The following is a 17973-nucleotide window of genomic DNA, read 5'->3' on the forward strand; positions in this document are numbered from 1 at the left end:
TCCATTAAGGCCGAACTGTAATTGTGCATATTATTATAATAGCATTCATAAACACAGTTGCTTCAGATCTAACACTGTAGGTCAACTTTTGGGCTTTTTTTTTCTACACTTAGAAAATAATCACATATACTAAACTGAATAAAGTACATTGGACTTAATTCAGTTTATCTAACTTAAACATTAGATCTACTTAAAATATTCAAGTTGATCTATATAAAAAGTTGGACAGACTTTTCAGTTTAGATGTGTTTATTCTAACCTTGTTGTGGATGTTGTCACCTCCCAATAAACAAAAACAAACCGAGCTAGACAGATAATTTAAAGTGCCTGTTCTGCAAAGCTGCACTTAATATATTTATGTCTTCTTGTCCTGATATCACAAAAAGGTAAATTATGTTCATGCTCCTATCTTCATAAAAATAAGGACTACTGGAAAACATCTCTGATTCAGAACTACAACTTAACCTTGAGTTTGGGTCATAATTCGAATAATCTTTAACATGTTTGTTTACATGTAAATGTCATTCATTCTGCTGTACAGTGATTTAACAGATCTTCATAGCTCACTGTAGCTACAATGTTTATAATTAACACTTTTTTAACATGTAAAATGACTGCAGATTATAAAGGCAAATATAACTTTAAGGCACAGTCAGGAAGGAGGATTTGATGAATCCCAAACAGTCAGTATGTTTCTACTGATGGACAGATCTCAACACAGCTGTCAGTGAGGCGAACCCCGTGCCATCCTATCCGGTACATTGTGTCTTCTCCTCCATGAGTAAATCGGATGTATCTCACTCCTGGTCCATAATTCTGGAAAACATGGCTCATCTGAAAAATAAAAAGAATCATTATGTCTGAAGTTACCACTGGGCTCTTTGCCTCCTCTGAATGTCATTGTAATGATAAACACCTCACACTTCATACAAACCTGATACCATTTCTCATCGCTCCACGGCTTTAAAAAAATCGTTTTAGGAGCAAAGGTGTGGACGGGCTTCTTATTTTGAATCAGCAACTCTACACAGATCTTATACTGACAGGCACAGTCCCACCGTTGTGCATACCTAACATAACACAGACACACAAGTGAGCATTTAGATGAGAGTTCAGTAATTACAGAGCCTCTAAGTACCGTATTTTCCGCATTATAAGGCGCATAGAATAGACGTTAAAGTAAAGGCTGGGGTTACGTTTTGCAACATTAGATGGAGCTGCGCTAAAGGGAATGTCAACAAATCAGTCAGATAGGTCGGTCAAACTTTATAAATAGATTATAAACCAGCGTTGTGACAACTCCGTTCACTCCTAAAATGATGTTGATGATGTGCTCTGGCCGTGTCATGCCTTTCAGTTCAAGTGATAAATGAAGAACAATACGTTGTGACAAAGGCAGCTAAAAAGTATTATAGTATTGTTCTTAAAAATTTATCAGAGTGAGAGTTGTGTATATTTTTTGATCTTTGTTAAGATAATTAGTTGCAGAGTGAGCGCTCTTTCCACTCTCTGTTCAATAGAACAGCTTTGACGTATTTTCTCCGTCAGGTAAATTAAACTAGTTTAGTTTCCACAGTAAAACCAACTGGTTCATGTTTATGCTGAGTGTGATTTATATGTTTGTGCCTTGGAAAGCATTTGTCTTTGTAAGTATTAACATGTTTATTGTCATTAGAAGTATTTTAGTTGTTACATGTTACATGTGATAAATTACGTGTGGTGTTATTGTAATTAGCTTCATTCAAGTCGAGCTAGCGTGTGAGAGTGTAACATACGAAATGTGTAAGGATGTGTATTATTTGTTCATTTAGTTTCTTTCAGTTACATAAAGAAAAGATAGGATAAAATGTAGTTTAGAGCAATGTACCTCTCCAGTAAAGACAAGAAACCGCACCATTGATTCATTAATGTTAAATTCTCTGCTGGTCTGTTCCCGTGTTCTACTGCTGACTGATCGAGTTTGAACTCTGCCTTGTAAGCGTGTCTCTTATTAGGAGCCATTTTGGGGTTTTTGCACAAACACACACATGGAAATGAAACGGCAGGCTTCGCGCAGTCATATATCCCAGCATGCACCACGCGCCAAATGGAGTCGGCGGCTGCTTACCGTAGTTGTGAGACCTGTTGCCGTTCAATATTGATCCATATATAAGGCGCACCTGATTATAAGGTGCACTGTCGGCTTTTGAGAAAATTGAAGGCTCTTAAGTGCGCCTTATAGTGCGGAAAATACGATATTCTGCCCCTTGGAAATGTTTACAACAGTGAATCATAATATAAAAAAAAAATCAGGTTGATTAATTATATATTTTTTAAAACATCAATTAACAGGGAAAGACTCTGATATTACAAGTATTATTTTGTTTACTAAGTATTATTTTGTATACTTATTTCTACAATGTGATATAAATTCATTAAAAACATAAAACTGAAAATAAGTGCAAGTAAATCTAAATATACAGTCAGGAAAAAAATTATTTGAACCCCAGCTGATTTTGTAATTTGCCCACTAACAAAGAAATGATCAGTCTATAATATTAATGGTACATTTATTTGAACAGTGAGAGACACAACAATAACAAAAAATTCTGAAAAAAAATGTATGTCAAAAAAAGTTATTCTTTGTTGATCATTTCGTTGTTATGGGCAGCTTACAAAATCGGCTGGGGTTAACATAATTTTTTCCCTGACTGTATATGTATATACAAATTGAACACAATTTAAACTTTTGAAGAGTGTCACTGTCCCACGAGGCCAAATATGCAGTAACGTGTGACTACTGGTTCATCCACAGAGCTACTGAAGTAGACATTTTGGGGGAAAACGTGTCACTATCACTGGGCACTTTGTGATAAAAGTCATCTGTTAAGTGCCACAAACGTTTCTGTCCTGATAAACTCTATCCACTACTGTAAAAAGTGAAAACTTCCAACTGGCTGTTTACTTCATGTAGGGACTGAAGGTGCAGCCATGAGCTACTTCCTCATTTTTTTGTCTCCACGTCAGCAACAGAAGTGGCTGGAAAAATGATATTTTCAGGTTGTCCATGTGTCTGTCCCATTTATGTGGACAAGCGAGCTCAAGAATACCTTGAGGGAATTTCTTTAAATTTGGTCCAAATGTCCTCATTTATAAAAACCATACTGCACTTCTGCTTATAGATCTTTCTGAATCTTAAACACTGCAATTTATAATCTAATAACATCATTTTACAACCATTTTTTTTAACTCAGTACTCCTATATGTTGTTATTGGCAACAGATATTATTGTTTTACTCCACTGTGCTCATGTTTGTTCTTCTCACCAGTCAGATATTTTGATGTCTGGCTGGAAGTGATCCATAAATGCTGGATTGTAACCTTCTCTCTCCAAATCTATGAGCTGTGACTTTGTGCAAAAACTGTAGAAAAGAGAAAATATTTAAATCCTACATTAAAAAATACACTATTTTAATAATAATATGAATACACTGTGTAAATGCTGTGTTTTCTGAGACTTTCCTGGTGAATACTCACAAATATGAGGTGACAAAGCTCTTCTGGACTCTCTCATCTGGATGTGGTACCCTAACATCTTCTACTTTCCATCCGTTACCACCTCTTTCCAATATCTGCCAATCCTGAAATTGATCTATACAAACATGGAGATTATGAGAGAAATTATTTGATGTTCAGCAAGAAGACTATAAAACAATACCTTTAATATTATTAAAGATATTAAACGTTTGTTAGCTTCTTACCTTCTGCTCTTGGATTCTTCAGAAGGTTTCTTCTCTTCTTGCACAAGAAATAAAACAACCTCCAGTCTTTGGGTGTTCTGGAAACATCCCGCAGGTGATATCTTTCTCTTCTGCACCTTTCCCTCCACAAATACTCACTGTCAGCCACTTCTTTCCACTGACGACACACCAGCCGACAGGTACAGACTACCTCCTCAGGAGGAAGATTCAGGAAGAGCTCCTCCAGGATCTCCAGAGGAACAGAGAACCACTGTAGACAACAACAAGTCCACACATTAGCTGAAGATCTGAATAATCAGTTCTCTTTTTCAACACTGCTTAACCCCAGCATGTGAACTACCCCACATCAACCTTTCATCTCATTTACACAAACCGGAAATAAAAGTCTTTGAATATACACATTATATTAAGTATTAAAATGCCAAGAAGTTGCACATATCATACAAAGCTGTGGAGGAGCTTTGAGGCCCCCGTGTCCATTTGAGCACCGTGGAAGACAAATGCATATGGCAGGTCCTTTTAACATTTAAGAGGGAGACAGGAGTCACATTACAGATATCTGAAATGTATTTCTGACTAGTCAAAACTCTAATTGAAGATATCCACAACTACATTTTGACTAGTCACAATTCCAGATATGTCGGTGACGTCAGTCACATGATTTTTAAATATCCAAAATGACGTCACATCGTCACACGCGCCGATTTAGCATTTATTAGATATCTGTAATGTATTTCTGACTAATCAAAACTCTAATTGAAAATATCCGTAACCACATTTTGACTAGTCAAAACCACAATTAAATATATCTACAATTGAATTGCGACTAGTAATATCTCAGATTGCGATATCAAAAAAGGTAATTTAAGTATCTTTAAAATGTGGCCAATTACAGATATAATGTCATGGTGGGGCTTCTTGAAACTCTTCCAGCAGTTCCTCTACTTCCATGTTGAATAATGATTTACCCTTGATGCTGCTGTCTCTGTCTCAGACGCCGCTGTCTCTGTCTCTTTCTCCACTTTCTTGCTTGAGGAGCTGGAAGTTCCCCCCATAGCTTTTTTCCTTTCACTCCCGGGACGAACCAGGCCACCTGAGGGAAACAGCCGACAGATCCTCCCTCGACGAGTTATTAGTCCATGTGTGTCCTGCTTTATAAAGCTGCGGTTCTGTTCAAACAAAAGCGAGGAAACTAACAAACAACCGACTGTTTCACTTTAGAACTTATGACAGCCACTTTGGACTTTGGAGTGTTTTCCTGACTTCCCGGTCACCGGCAGCGTCATTCCTTCGTGCGTAAAGTTGCGCTCGTTCTCGTCTCCAGGACGCGCAGCGTCGAAGTGAAAGCTGCAGATCTCCACGTTAAAGACGGTGTTCAGCAGAGAGCACTGCCTAAATGCTTCTATAAGACACATGTGCAGTGATAATATGCAATAACCATAAACAAAACACACATTTGTTGCAGCACTGAGTTACTTTTATATTTGATACTGATGAGGACAAGCACCAAACTAGGACAGGAGATCTACTGAATAAGTAAGGGTTGTTTGAAATTTGTTTGTTAGTTTCAGAGGTAGCAGAGTTCCTGTCATTTCTCTCTAGTCTGCTGATTTAGCCTGTTTGTCAGTCTGATTGTTAAGAACTGTAGTTAGAGAGTTTTGGTCTTGGTGGTAGTTTCAGCTTAGTAATCAAAGGCACACAAATTAGTTTGGTTTCTACCAGGGGGGGTTTCAGCTGTAGCCCTCTTTGTGTTGAGCCCTCTTTGTGTGAACACCGATTTGGGTAAAGACCTGCGAGTCTACCTGTGCGAGTCCACCGAGCAAGGACACCACAAGACGCAAGGTTTCCAACCTTTCTGCACTTTCAATCTCTTTTTCATCACTTTAGCCTTCCTCTTCGATAAGCATGTTCTGTTTCTATTCTTTTAATGTGTTTTCAGCAGATTCCCGTTCTCCCACACTCCTCGCCCATCACGTCAGGGGGGTGGGACTGGTCTTCTTGTAGCTGACACCTGGAGGTTTTCTACGATGGCACCCTTTAGTAATCTGTCTTCATTAGAATATCTCACCATTAGGTTTACAGCACCGATCACAGCCCACATCATTGTGATCTACCGACCTCCGGGCCAGCTGGGGGACTTCTGTGACCAGCTGGATATGCTATTGTGCCAATTCCCTGAAGATGGCACTCCTCCCATTGTCTTAGGAGACTTCAACATCCATCTGGACAAACGACATGCGATTGACATGTTGCTCTTCTGAACACGTTTGATCTGAGACTAGTCTCCACTCCTCCAACCCACAATGCCGGCAACAGCCTGGACCTCATTCTCATCCGGAACTGCACTTTAGACGACACCTCTGTCAGTTCTCTGCATTTTTCGGATCACTTCTTCATTCAGCTCACAGTGGTCATCTCTAGACCGCCACATTCCTCCACTGCATTGGACACATTCTGCCACAACCTCAGATCTCTCAACCCAGAGCAGTTTTCTTCCCTGGTTTCTGCAACTCTGCTCTCGCCGTAGGTTCTGTCCATGTCTGACACAGACGCAGCCACAGACAGGCTCTGCAATACGCTTTCATTCTGCCTGGATAGTCTCTGCCCACTAGACCTGCTCGTCCTTCAGCTTCCAACTGGTGGCTCACTGACCAGACCCATGAACAACGCACTGTGCTTAGGAGTGCTGAGAGGAAGTGGCGCAAATCCAAGTCTAAACCTGCTCTAACTGATTATCAGCTTCAGTCTTTCTCTCACAGTGTCACTAGGGCAAAGACTGAATACTACCAGGACAAGCTCAGCAACACCATCTGCAGCCTTTGACACTGTGAACCATAAGATTCTTATCATTGTGCACTCAGACTTGGGCATCTCCGGATCAGCTCTAGCCTGGCTTTGGTCATACTTGTCCAAACAACAACCTTCAAGGTATTCTGGCAGGGGCGTGATTCAGACTCTCATAACCTCTCCACCGGTGTACCGCAGGGCTCAGTCCTTGGTCCTCTTCTTTTTCCATCTATACTTCTTCTCTAGACTCTATCATCCATTCACATGGCTTTTCCTATCACTACCATGCGGATGACACACAGCTTTTCCTGTCCTTTACATCGGATGTACTGTCTCATCCTGCATCTCTGCCTGTCTCTCTGGGGGTCATCATTGATGTCTTGACTACTGCAATGCACTGCTGATGGGGTTACCGGCACCAACGACCAAACCCTACACATGATCCAACTTATCTCAATTCAGGTCTACATCCCCTCCCGTCAACCAGTGAACGTTGTGGTACCAGCACCACAGTCGACACCAAGGAAAACTCATCAGCTGGAATGAGCTGCCAAACTCTGCACGCTCAGACACCTCACTTCAATATTTAAAAAAACTGCAGAAAACAAAACTCTTCTGCGTCCTCCTTTGCACTTAAAAAGAAAACCAAAAAAAAAAAACACTTTTCTACTCTCTTGTACTTAACATCTCTTGAAACAGAAACACTTTTTGATAGCACTTTACTTTGATGTTTTTTCTTCTTGACTTAGATTTTGTTTGCTTGCCCTGTTCCTCACTTGTAAGTCGCTTTGGATAAAAGTGTCTGGTAAATGACTAAATGTAAATGATACTATGTCCTGAAAAAGGCCATTTTAAAAGACATTCATTCTTTACAAGACTTATAAGACTTCAATAAATGTTTAATCTCTCGTGAAACTCGTTCCCCACTCACAATCTCAAGTTTGTGTTCATTTACATAACAATGTTACAATTACTATAATATAATACTATAACAAGCATGTTCCAACTTTTACATTGTGCTGTACAGTGGTTTAACAGATGATCTTCATAGCACACTGTTGTTAGAAAACTAAAATTTATTAGATCCTTTTTAAATAACATTTCTTTAACATGACTGCAGATTATATGTGCAAATATGACTTTAAGGCACAGGCAGGAAGGAGGATTTGATGAATCCCAAACAGTTATTATGTTTCCACTGATGGACAGATCTCAACACAGCTGTCAGTGACACGAATCCCATACCATCCTGCCCAGAACTGTGTGTCTTTTCCTCCATGAGTAAATCGGATGTATCTCACTCCTGGTCCATAATTCTGGAAAACATGGGTCATCTGAAAAATTAAAAGAATCATTACATCTGAAGTTACCACTGGGCTCTTTGCCTCCTCTGAATGTCATTGTAATGATAAACACCTCACACTTCATACAAACCTGATTCCATTTCTGATCGTTCCACTGCTCAAAGTAAACTGTTTCAGGAGCAAAGGTGTGGACAGGCTTCTTTTTTTGATTCAGCAACTCTACACGGATCTCATATTGACTGCCACAGTCCCACCGTGGTGCATACCTAACATAACACAGACACACAAGCATGTCTCTATGTACAAGGCAGTCCTGGATAAATTTCCATGTCCAGATGTGCACAGCTAATTAAGATGGACTCAGTGCTTTAATTATTTCCAAAGGTGCATCTACTCAATAGTTACTTGAAGGAGGTAAATGCCTAAGTAATGAATGTAATTTTACATTTCATGGCTTTAATTTACTTTATTATTTGAAGACATCTGTTTTGACTTTCACATCATTGTTGGGGAGCCAGACTTCAAAGGCCACTATTTGCCTACCACTGTAGTAGAAGCTCATTTAGTCTGAGTGATTTTATTCATAATATTTGTCTTAATAATAACAATAACAATTATTATTTAACAGTTAACTAGAGCTGTGACTATGTGTGACTACGTGTATTTCACGTGTTTTTGTTCTTACCAGTCAGATATTTTGATGTCCGGCTGGAAGTGATCCATAAATTCTGGGTTGTAACCTTCTCTCTTCAAATTAATGAGCTGAGACTTCATGCACAATCTGTGGAAAACAGAAAATAGTTAAGATATTACATGAAGAATATGAATATACATGAATATGAAGCAAGAATGTAACAACACCAACAAAACCATATGCTGTGTACAGTATATATATCATATGCTGGTAGTAAGTATTTGCCCCTTCCTGATCTTTTTTTCTTTTTTTTTGTATAAGTTATCTTTTGTCACACTTAAATGATTCAGATCCTCAAACATGTTTGATGAAATGTTTCCTACTAAATGAACATAACGCACATTGCAGTTTTCAAATGATGATTTGATTTCTTAGGGGAAAAGAGCTGTACAAACTTCCCTGGCCCTATATGAAAACGTCATTGCATCTCTTTTTGTAAATACTCACTCAAATGAAGTGACAAAGTTTTTCTTGACTGTCACATCTGGGTGTGGTTTAATGCCATTTTCTACTTTCCAATGATGACCGCCATCATGCAGTTTAATCCAACCCTTAAATCCATCTACAAAAAATATGAGCAGTGTGAGAGAAATGATTTGGTGAAACAGCTTTAGCACCACCGATTGTTGAGTAAACATTTGTGAGCTTCTTACCTTCTGCTCTTGGATTCTTCAGAAGGTTTCTTCTCTTCTTGCACAAGAAGTAAAACAACCTCCAGTCTTTGGGTGTTCTGGAAACATCCCGCAGGTGATAGCTTTCTCTTCTGCACCTTTCCCTCCACAAATACTCACTGTCAGCCACTTCTTTCCACTGACGACACACCAGCCGACAGGTACAGACTACCTCCTTAGGAGGAAGATTCAGGAAGAGCTCCTCCAGGATCTCCAGAGGAACAGAGAACAACTGTAGACAACAACAAGTCCACACATTAGCTGAAGATCTGAATAATCAGTTCTCTTTTTCAACACTGCTTAACCCCAGCATGTGAACTACCCCACATCAACCTTTCATCTCATTTACACAAACCGGAAATAAAAGTCTTTGAATATACACATTATATTAAGTATTAAAATGCCAAGAAGTTGCACATATCATACAAAGCTGTGGAGGAGCTTTGAGGCCCCCGTGTCCATTTGAGCAACGTGGAAGACAAATGCATATGGCAGGTCCTTTTAACATTTAAGAGGGAGACAGGAGTCACATTACAGATATCTGAAATGTATTTCTGACTAGTCAAAACTCTAATTGAAGATATCCACAACTACATTTTGACTAGTCAAAACCACAATTAAATATATCTACAATTGAATTGCGACTAGTAATATCTCAGATTGCGATATCAAAAAAGGTAATTTAAATATCTTTAAAATGTGGCCAATTACAGATATAATGTCATGGTGGGGCTTCTTGAAACTCTTCCAGCAGTTCCTCTACTTCCATGTTGGATAATGATTTACCCTTGATGCCGCTGTCTCTGTCTCAGTCGCCGCTGTCTCTGTCTCAGTCGCCGCTGTCTCTGTCTCAGTCGCCGCTGTCTCTGTCTCAGACGCCGCTGTCCTGCTTGAGGAGCTGGAAGTTCCCCCCATAGCTTTTTTCCTTTTCATTCCCGGGACGAACCAGGCCACCTGAGGGAAACAGCCGACAGATCCTCCCTCGACGAGTTATTAGTCCATGTGTGTCCTGCTTTATAAAGCTGCGGTTCTGTTCAAACAAAAGCGAGGAAACTAACAAACAACCGACTGTTTCACTTTAGGACTCAGTGTTTTCCTGACTTCCCGGTCGCCGCAGCGTCATCACGTCGTGCGTAAAGTCGCGCTCGTTCTCGTCTCCAGGACGCGCAGCGTCGCCGTGTGAGCTGCAGATCTCCACGTTAAAGACGGTGTTCAGCAGAGAGCACTGCCTAAATGCTTCTATAACACACATGTGCAGTGATAATATGCAATAACCATAAAGTAAACACACATTTGTTGCAGCACTGAGTTACTTTTACATTTGATACTATGTCCTGAAACAGGCCATTTTTAAAGACATTCATTCTTTACCAGAATTAGAAGACTTCAATAAATGTTTGATCTCCGGTGAAACTCGTTCCTCACTCACAATCTGTCAAGCAATTCACTGACATCAAGTTTGTGTTCATTTAGACATGTTAGAACAAGCATGTTCCAACTTTTACATTGTGCTGTACAGTGGTTTAACAGATGATCTTCATGGCACACTGTTGTTAGAAAGCTAAAATTTATTAGAGCCTTTTAAAAAACATTTCTTTAACATGTAAAATGACTGCAGATTATAAAGGCAAATATAACTTTAAGGCACAGTCAGGAAGGAGGATTTGATGAATCCCAAACAGTTATTGTGTTTCTACTGATGGACAGATCTCAACACAGCTGTCAGTGATTCGAAGCCCGTACCATCCTCCCCAGTACTTTGACTTGTCTCTCCCATGAGTAAATCGGATGTATCTCACTCCTGGTCCATAATTCTGGAAAACATGGGTCATCTGAAAAATAAAAAGAATCATTACTTCTGAAGTTGCCACTGGGCTCTTTGCCTCCTCTGAACGTCATTGTAATGATAAACGCCTCACACTTTGTACTAACCTGATGCCATATCCCAATGTTCCACGGCCCAAAGACAATCGTTTCAGGAGCAAAGGTGTGGATGGGCTTCTTTTTTTGATTCAGCAACTCTACACAGATCTCATACTGACTGGGACAGTCCCACCGTGGTGCATACCTAATATTATAACACAGACACACAAATGAGCATTTAGATGAGAGTTCAGTAATTACAGAGCCTCTAAGTATTCTGCCCCCTTGGAAATGTTTACAACAGTGAATCATAATATTCAAAACAAAATCAGGTTGATTAATCAGACTTTTTTTTTTACATCAATTAACAGGAAAAGACTCTGATATTACAAGTATTATAAGTATCATTTAATTAAAAACATAAAACTGAAAATAAGTGAAAGTAAATCTAAATATCAATAAAAATTAATTGAACTCAATTTAAACTGAACAACCTGACAAACAAAGATAACAGAAGATACAGGGACGGTACTTTAGTGGGGACAGGTGTAACTAACCTCTCTCCTCTTTATGCTCATTCATATGCAGTAACGTGTTACTACTGGTTCCTCCACAGAGCTACTGAAGTAGACATTTTGGGGGAAAACTTGTCACTATCACTGAGCACTTTGTGATAAAAGTCATCTGTTAAGTGCCACAAACGTTTCTGTCCTGATAAACTCTATCCACTACTGTAAAAAGTGAAAACTTCCAACTGGCTGTTTACTTCATGTAGGGACTGAAGGTGCAGCCATGAGCTACTTCCTCATTTTTTTGTCTCCACGTCAGCAACAGAAGTGGCTGGAAAAATGATATTTTCAGGTTGTCCATGTGTCTGTCCCATTTATGTGGAAAAGCGAGCTCAAGAATACCTTGAGGGAATTTCTTTAAATTTGGTCCAAATGTCCTCATTTATAAAAACCATACTGCACTTCTGCTTATAGATCTTTCTAGTTCTTAAACACTACGCCTTATATTGTCATTATATTGTATTTACTACCATTTTTTAAAAATCAGTACTCCTATATGTTGTTATTGGCAACAGATATTATTGTTTTACTCCACTGTGCTCATGTTTGTTGTTCTTACCAGTCAGATATTTTGATGTCTGGCTGGAAGTGATCCATAAATTCTGGGTTGTAACCTTCTCTCTCCAAATCTATGAGCTGTGACTTCTTGCAAAAACTGTAGAAAAAAGAAAATATTTAAATCCTACATTAAAAAATACACTATTCTAATAATAATATGAAACCACAGAGTAAATGCTGTGTTTTCTGAGACTTTCCTGGTGAATACTCACTAATATGAGTTTGAGGATTTATCATAAACTTTTTCCAATATCTTCCAACCCAGAAGTTGATCTACAAAAACATGGAGATTATGAGAGAAATTATTTGATGTTCAGCAAGAAGACTATAAAACACCAGCTTTGATGTTATTAAAGATATTAAAGGTTTGTGAGCTTCTTACCTTCTTCTCTTGGATTCTTCAGAAGGTTTCTTCTCTTCTTGCACAAGAAGTAAAACAACCTCCAGTCTTTGGGTGTTCTGGAAACATCCCGCAGGTGATAGCTTTCTCTTCTGCACCTTTCAGTCCACAAATACTCACTGTCAGCCATTTCTTTCCACTGACGACACACCAGCCGACAGGTACAGACTACCTCCTCAGGAGGAAGATTCAGGAAGAGCTTCTCCAGGATCTCCATAGGAACAGAGAACAACTGTAGACAACAACAAGTCCACACATTAGCTGAAGATCTGAATAATCAGTTCTCTTTTTCAACACTGCTTAACCCCAGCATGTGAACTACCCCACATCAACCTTTCATCTCATTTACACAAACCGGAAATAAAAGTCTTTAAATATACGCATTATATTAAGTATTAAAATGCCAAGAAGTTGCACATATCATACAAAGCTGTGGAGGAGCTTTGAGGCCCCCGTGTCCATTTGAGCACCGTGGAAGACAAATGCATATGGCGGGGCCTTTTAACATTTAAGAGGGAGACAGGAGTCACATTACAGATATCTGAAATGTATTTCTGAGTAGTCAAAACTCTAATTGAAGATATCCACAACTACATTTTGACTAGTCTCAATTCCAATTAAAGATATCTTTAATTGGCCACATTTTAAAGATATCTTAATTACTTTTTTGATATCGCAAATTAGGATATTACCTATTAGTCATAATTCAATTGTAGATTACTTTAATTGTGGTTTTGACTAGTCAAAACAATATAGACATCCTGTATAGGTATTTACAGACACCGTTTAAACATAAAACGGTTAGATTGACTATATATAATTGCATTTTAGATATATAAAATAGCATTTAAACAAGTCAAAATTACAATATGACTAGTCAAAAGTATAATTCAAGATATCCACAACTGTATTCCGACTGGCAAGAATTACTGTTTAAGATATCTACAATTACAATTTGACTAGTCACAATTCCAGATATGTCGGTGACGTCAGTGACGTGATTTTTAGACATCCAAAATGACGTCATATCGTCACACGCTCCGATTTAGCATTTATTAGATATCTGTAATGTATTTCTGACTAATCAAAATGTAGTTGTGGATATCTTCAATTAGAGTTTTGACTAGTCAGAAATACATTTCAGATATCTGTAACGTGAACTCTTTTGGTCCAGAAAATGCTCAATCGGCGCAATGGCATTGGTGACGTCATTTCTGATATCTGCAAAGGAATTGTGACTAGTCAAAATGTAATTGTAGATATCTTCAATTATAATTTTTTCTAGTCGTATTATAATTTCAAATAGTCAAAATACTATTTTAGACACGCTAAATGTGATCATGGATATTCACTTTAAAACACTTAAATGTTAAAAGGACCTGACATTAATGCATTCGTTGGACAAACAGATGGCAGCTCACTAAATACTGCCTGAAACAGACTGATGTCAGCAGCAACAGTGAAGAAGCTGCTCCACGACGCTAGTTTCAAAGACAAAGCCACGTCCCAGACTGGTCAATAAAAACCAGGACCGAGCAAAAGAACTGAGACAGACTGGGGGGGAAAGGGTGTTATGGACAGGCCTATTTAGGGTCATGGTGGGGCTTCTTGAAACTCTTCCAGCAGTTCCTCTACTTCCATGTTGGATAATGATTTACCCTTGATGCTGCTGTCTCTGTCTCAGACGCCGCTGTCTCTGTCTCAGACGCCGCTGTCCTGCTTGAGGAGCTGGAAGTTCCCCCCATAGCTTTTTTCCTTTTCATTCCCGGGACGAACCAGGCCACTTGAGGGAAACAGCCGACAGATCCTCCCTCGACGAGTTATTAGTCCATGTGTGTCCTGCTTTATAAAGCTGCGGTTCTGTTCAAACAAAAGCGAGGAAACTAACAAACAACCGACTGTTTCACTTTAGGACTCAGTGTTTTCCTGACTTCCCGGTCGCTGCAGCGTCATCACGTCGTGCGTAAAGTCGCGCTCGTTCTCGTCTCCAGGACGCGCAGCGTCGCCGTGTGAGCTGCAGATCTCCACGTTAAAGACGGTGTTCAGCAGAGAGCACTGCCTAAATGCTTCTATAACACACATGTGCAGTGATAATATGCAATAACCATAAAGTAAACACACATTTGTTGCAGCACTGAGTTACTTTTACATTTGATACTATGTCCTGAAACAGGCCATTTTTAAAGACATTCATTCTTTACCAGAATTAGAAGACTTCAATAAATGTTTGATCTCCTGTGAAACTCGTTCCTCACTCACAATCTGTCAAGCAATTCACTGACATCAAGTTTGTGTTCATTTAGACATGTTAGAACAAGCATGTTCCAACTTTTACATTGTGCTGTACAGTGGTTTAACAGATGATCTTCATGGCACACTGTTGTTAGAAAGCTAAAATTTATTAGAGCCTTTTAAAAAACATTTCTTTAACATGTAAAATGACTGCAGATTATAAAGGCAAATATAACTTTAAGGCACAGTCAGGAAGGAGGATTTGATGAATCCCAAATAGTTATTGTGTTTCTACTGATGGACAGATCTCAACACAGCTGTCAGTGAGGCGAACCCCATAGACATCTCCCCAGTACGCTGTGTCTTCTCCTCCATGAGTAAATCGGATGTATCTCACTCCTGGTCCATAATTCTGGAAAACATGGCTCATCTGAAAAATAAAAAGAATCATTACGTCTGAAGTTACCACTGGGCTCTTTGCCTCCTCTGAACTTCATTGTATTGATAAACGCCTTACACTTTGTACTAACCTGATTCCATTTCGCACTGTTGCCCAGCCAAACGAAAACCGCTTTAGGAGCAAAGGTGTGGACGGGCTCCTTATTTTGATTCAGCAACTCTACATAGATCCCATACTTACTGCAATTTTCCCACTGTGCTTCATACCTAATATAACACAGACACACAAATGAGCATTTAGATGAGAGTTCAGTAATTACAGAGCCTTTAAGTATTCTGCCCCCTTGGAAATGTTTACAACAGAAAATCATAATATTCAAACCTAAATCAGGTTGATTAATCAGACTTTTTTTTAACATCAATTAACAGGAAAAGACTCTGATATTACAAGTATTATAAGTATCATTTAATTAAAAACATAAAACTGAAAATAAGTGAAAGTAAATCTAAATATCAATAAAAATTAATTGAACTCAATTTAAAATTTCAAAGAGTGGCAAATAAAAAAAAAAAAGTCATATAATATCTGAGAGTTGGCCAAAAGGCATGTGAGAGACTTTTAGGTTTACTGGAAAAAGGTTCTATTCAAATCCTGGACTTTGTGAAAAAAGTCATCTGTTAAGAGCCACAAACGTTTCTGTCCTGATAAACTCTATCCACTACTGTAGAAAGTGAAAACTTCCAACTGGCTGTTTACTTCATGTAGGGACTGAAGGTGCAGCCATGAGCTACTTCCTCATTTTTTTGTCTCCACGTCAGCAACAGAAGTGGCTGGAAAAATGATATTTTCAGGTTGTCCATGTGTCTGTCCCATTCATGTGGACAAGCGAGCTCAAGAATACCTTGAGGGAATTTCTTCAAATTTGGTCCAAATGTCCTCATTTATAAAAACCATACTGCACTTCTGCTTATAGATCTTTCCAGTTCTTAAACACTGAAACTTATAATCTAATTGCATCATTTTACAACCATGTTTTTCAACTCAGTACTCCTATATGTTGTTATTGGCAGCAGATATTATTGTTTTACTCCACTGTGCTCATGTTTGTTCTTCTCACCAGTCAGATATTTTGATGTCTGGCTGGAAGTGATCCATAAATTCTGGGTTGTAACCTTCTCTCTCCAAATCTATGAGCTGTGACTTCCTGCACATTCTGTAGAAAGAGAAAATATTTAAATCCTACATGAGGGAAAAAATACACTATTCTAATAATAATAATAATATGAAACCACAGACCTAGTGAATACTCACTGACATGAGGTGACAAAGTTCTTCTGGACTCTCTCATCTGGATGTGGTACCCTAACATCTTCTACTGTCCATTTATCACGACCAGTTGCCAATAACTTCCAACCCTGAAGTTGATCTAAAAAACATGGAGATTATGAGAGAAATTATTTGATGTTCAGCAAGAAAACTGTAAAACACCAGCTTTGATGTTATTAAAGATATTAAACATTTGTGAGCTTCTTACCTTCTGCTCTTGGATTCTTCAGAAGGTTTCTTCTCTTCTTGCACAAGAAGTAAAACAACCTCCAGTCTTTGGGTGTTCTGGAAACATCCCGCAGGTGATATCTTTCTCTTCTGCACCTTTCCCTCCACAAATACTCACTGTCAGCCACTTCTTTCCACTGACGACACACCAGCCGACAGGTACAGACTACCTCCTCAGGAGGAAGATTCAGGAAGAGCTTCTCCAGGATCTCCAGAGGAACAGAGAACCACTGTAGACAACAACAAGTCCACACATTAGCTGAAGATCTGAATAATCAGTTCTCTTTTTCAACACTGCTTAACCCCAGCATGTGAACTACCCCACATCAACCTTTCATCTCATTTACACAAACCGGACATACAGGTTGTTAGAAACATGTGATCTAAGCTCAGGTTGTTGGTGAGTTGTAGTTTTGTGTTCTAACTTTTATTATAACACAACAATTAAACTTTTCATGCCTGTGTACACTGACTACAGTGAATCCACCGTCTGTCAAACAGAAACTAGTGTTGAATATAGAAAGTAAAAGTATTTAAATGAATTAAAGCTGGAACATTTCATCACATTTGCTCTTGTACAGCTCGTGTTACTAGAAACGTGCATCCATCTCAACTAAACTACAGCAGCGAGTTGTCTTAAATATCTTATTATTAACACATTATTCCTGCTGAGGTCTGCTGGAGCTCGTCATAGGCACAGATGCTAAATATGAACATGAAACGTGCACAGTCACATTTCAGCCGACAGTCATTACAAGTAGGTTATAATCCACGATAACAATACAATCGATCAGTATTTACACAGTATGATGTGAAGTGTGACAGACTTACACCGGACTGTACAGTAGCTGAAGACGTCATTCCGCCAGATGTTAGATTATCTATGGCTTCATTTATAATTCAAACACGGAAGTAGAAATTGTACTTCAACAAAAAACTGTGAATATACAAAGTGAACCAAAAGAAAATAGCGAGTTAAGACTTTAAAGCAGTTCCCCTCATGGAAGAGCTGCTGATGGTTTTTATAAATCTTTAAATACTCTGTCTGGAAGCTCCGTACTTTCTTAAACGTCATCTCTCCACGTCGCTTGTTATTCACTGCAGGACACCCAGGCCGGGCGGGCGGATCTAAACGCTGCATAAACTCAGCAAAGGTAGGCTGCTGGTCAGCGGAGACGTACTGTGTACTTTCACCCTAATA

The 17973-nt window shown here is 38.9% G+C and overlaps 3 protein-coding genes across 7 annotated transcripts; all 3 read right to left on the reverse strand.

Annotated features, from left to right (window-relative positions):
• Positions 1-684: 684 nt before the first annotated feature.
• LOC113167209 (F-box only protein 44-like) lies at positions 685-5072 on the reverse strand. The gene is made up of 6 exons (XM_026367630.1): positions 4709-5072; positions 3741-3990; positions 3517-3631; positions 3306-3401; positions 935-1070; positions 685-834 (listed from the first exon to the last, which is right to left on the reverse strand). The coding sequence occupies exons 1-6, from the start codon at positions 4793-4795 to the stop codon at positions 685-687; spliced, it is 834 nt and encodes a 277-aa protein (XP_026223415.1). The 5' UTR covers positions 4796-5072.
• Positions 5073-7419: 2347 nt separating this feature from the next.
• Positions 7420-17824, reverse strand: LOC113166965 (F-box only protein 6-like). Of its 5 annotated transcripts, none has more exons than XM_026367249.1 (6): positions 17604-17824; positions 9179-9428; positions 8973-9087; positions 8517-8612; positions 7962-8097; positions 7420-7861 (listed from the first exon to the last, which is right to left on the reverse strand). In XM_026367249.1, exons 1-6 carry the CDS (start codon positions 17631-17633, stop codon positions 7715-7717), a joined length of 774 nt encoding a protein of 257 aa, XP_026223034.1. In that variant the 5' UTR covers positions 17634-17824; the 3' UTR covers positions 7420-7714. The 5 variants fall into 5 exon arrangements, with proteins under 5 accessions (XP_026223034.1, XP_026223032.1, XP_026223031.1 ...); XM_026367247.1 differs by lacking the exon at positions 17604-17824 and adding an exon at positions 14245-14532; XM_026367246.1 differs by lacking the exon at positions 17604-17824 and adding an exon at positions 9983-10324 and having other exon boundaries at positions 7420-7843.
• Positions 14965-16602, reverse strand: LOC113166986 (F-box only protein 44-like). The gene is made up of 4 exons (XM_026367274.1): positions 16515-16602; positions 16336-16431; positions 15349-15484; positions 14965-15248 (listed from the first exon to the last, which is right to left on the reverse strand). The coding sequence occupies exons 2-4, from the start codon at positions 16428-16430 to the stop codon at positions 15099-15101; spliced, it is 381 nt and encodes a 126-aa protein (XP_026223059.1). The 5' UTR covers position 16431; positions 16515-16602; the 3' UTR covers positions 14965-15098.
• Positions 17825-17973: the final 149 nt, after the last annotated feature.

The sequence above is a fragment of the Anabas testudineus genome, chromosome 7 (genome assembly GCF_900324465.2).
Source record: "Anabas testudineus chromosome 7, fAnaTes1.2, whole genome shotgun sequence".
Classification (NCBI taxonomy): Eukaryota; Metazoa; Chordata; class Actinopteri; order Anabantiformes; family Anabantidae; genus Anabas; species Anabas testudineus.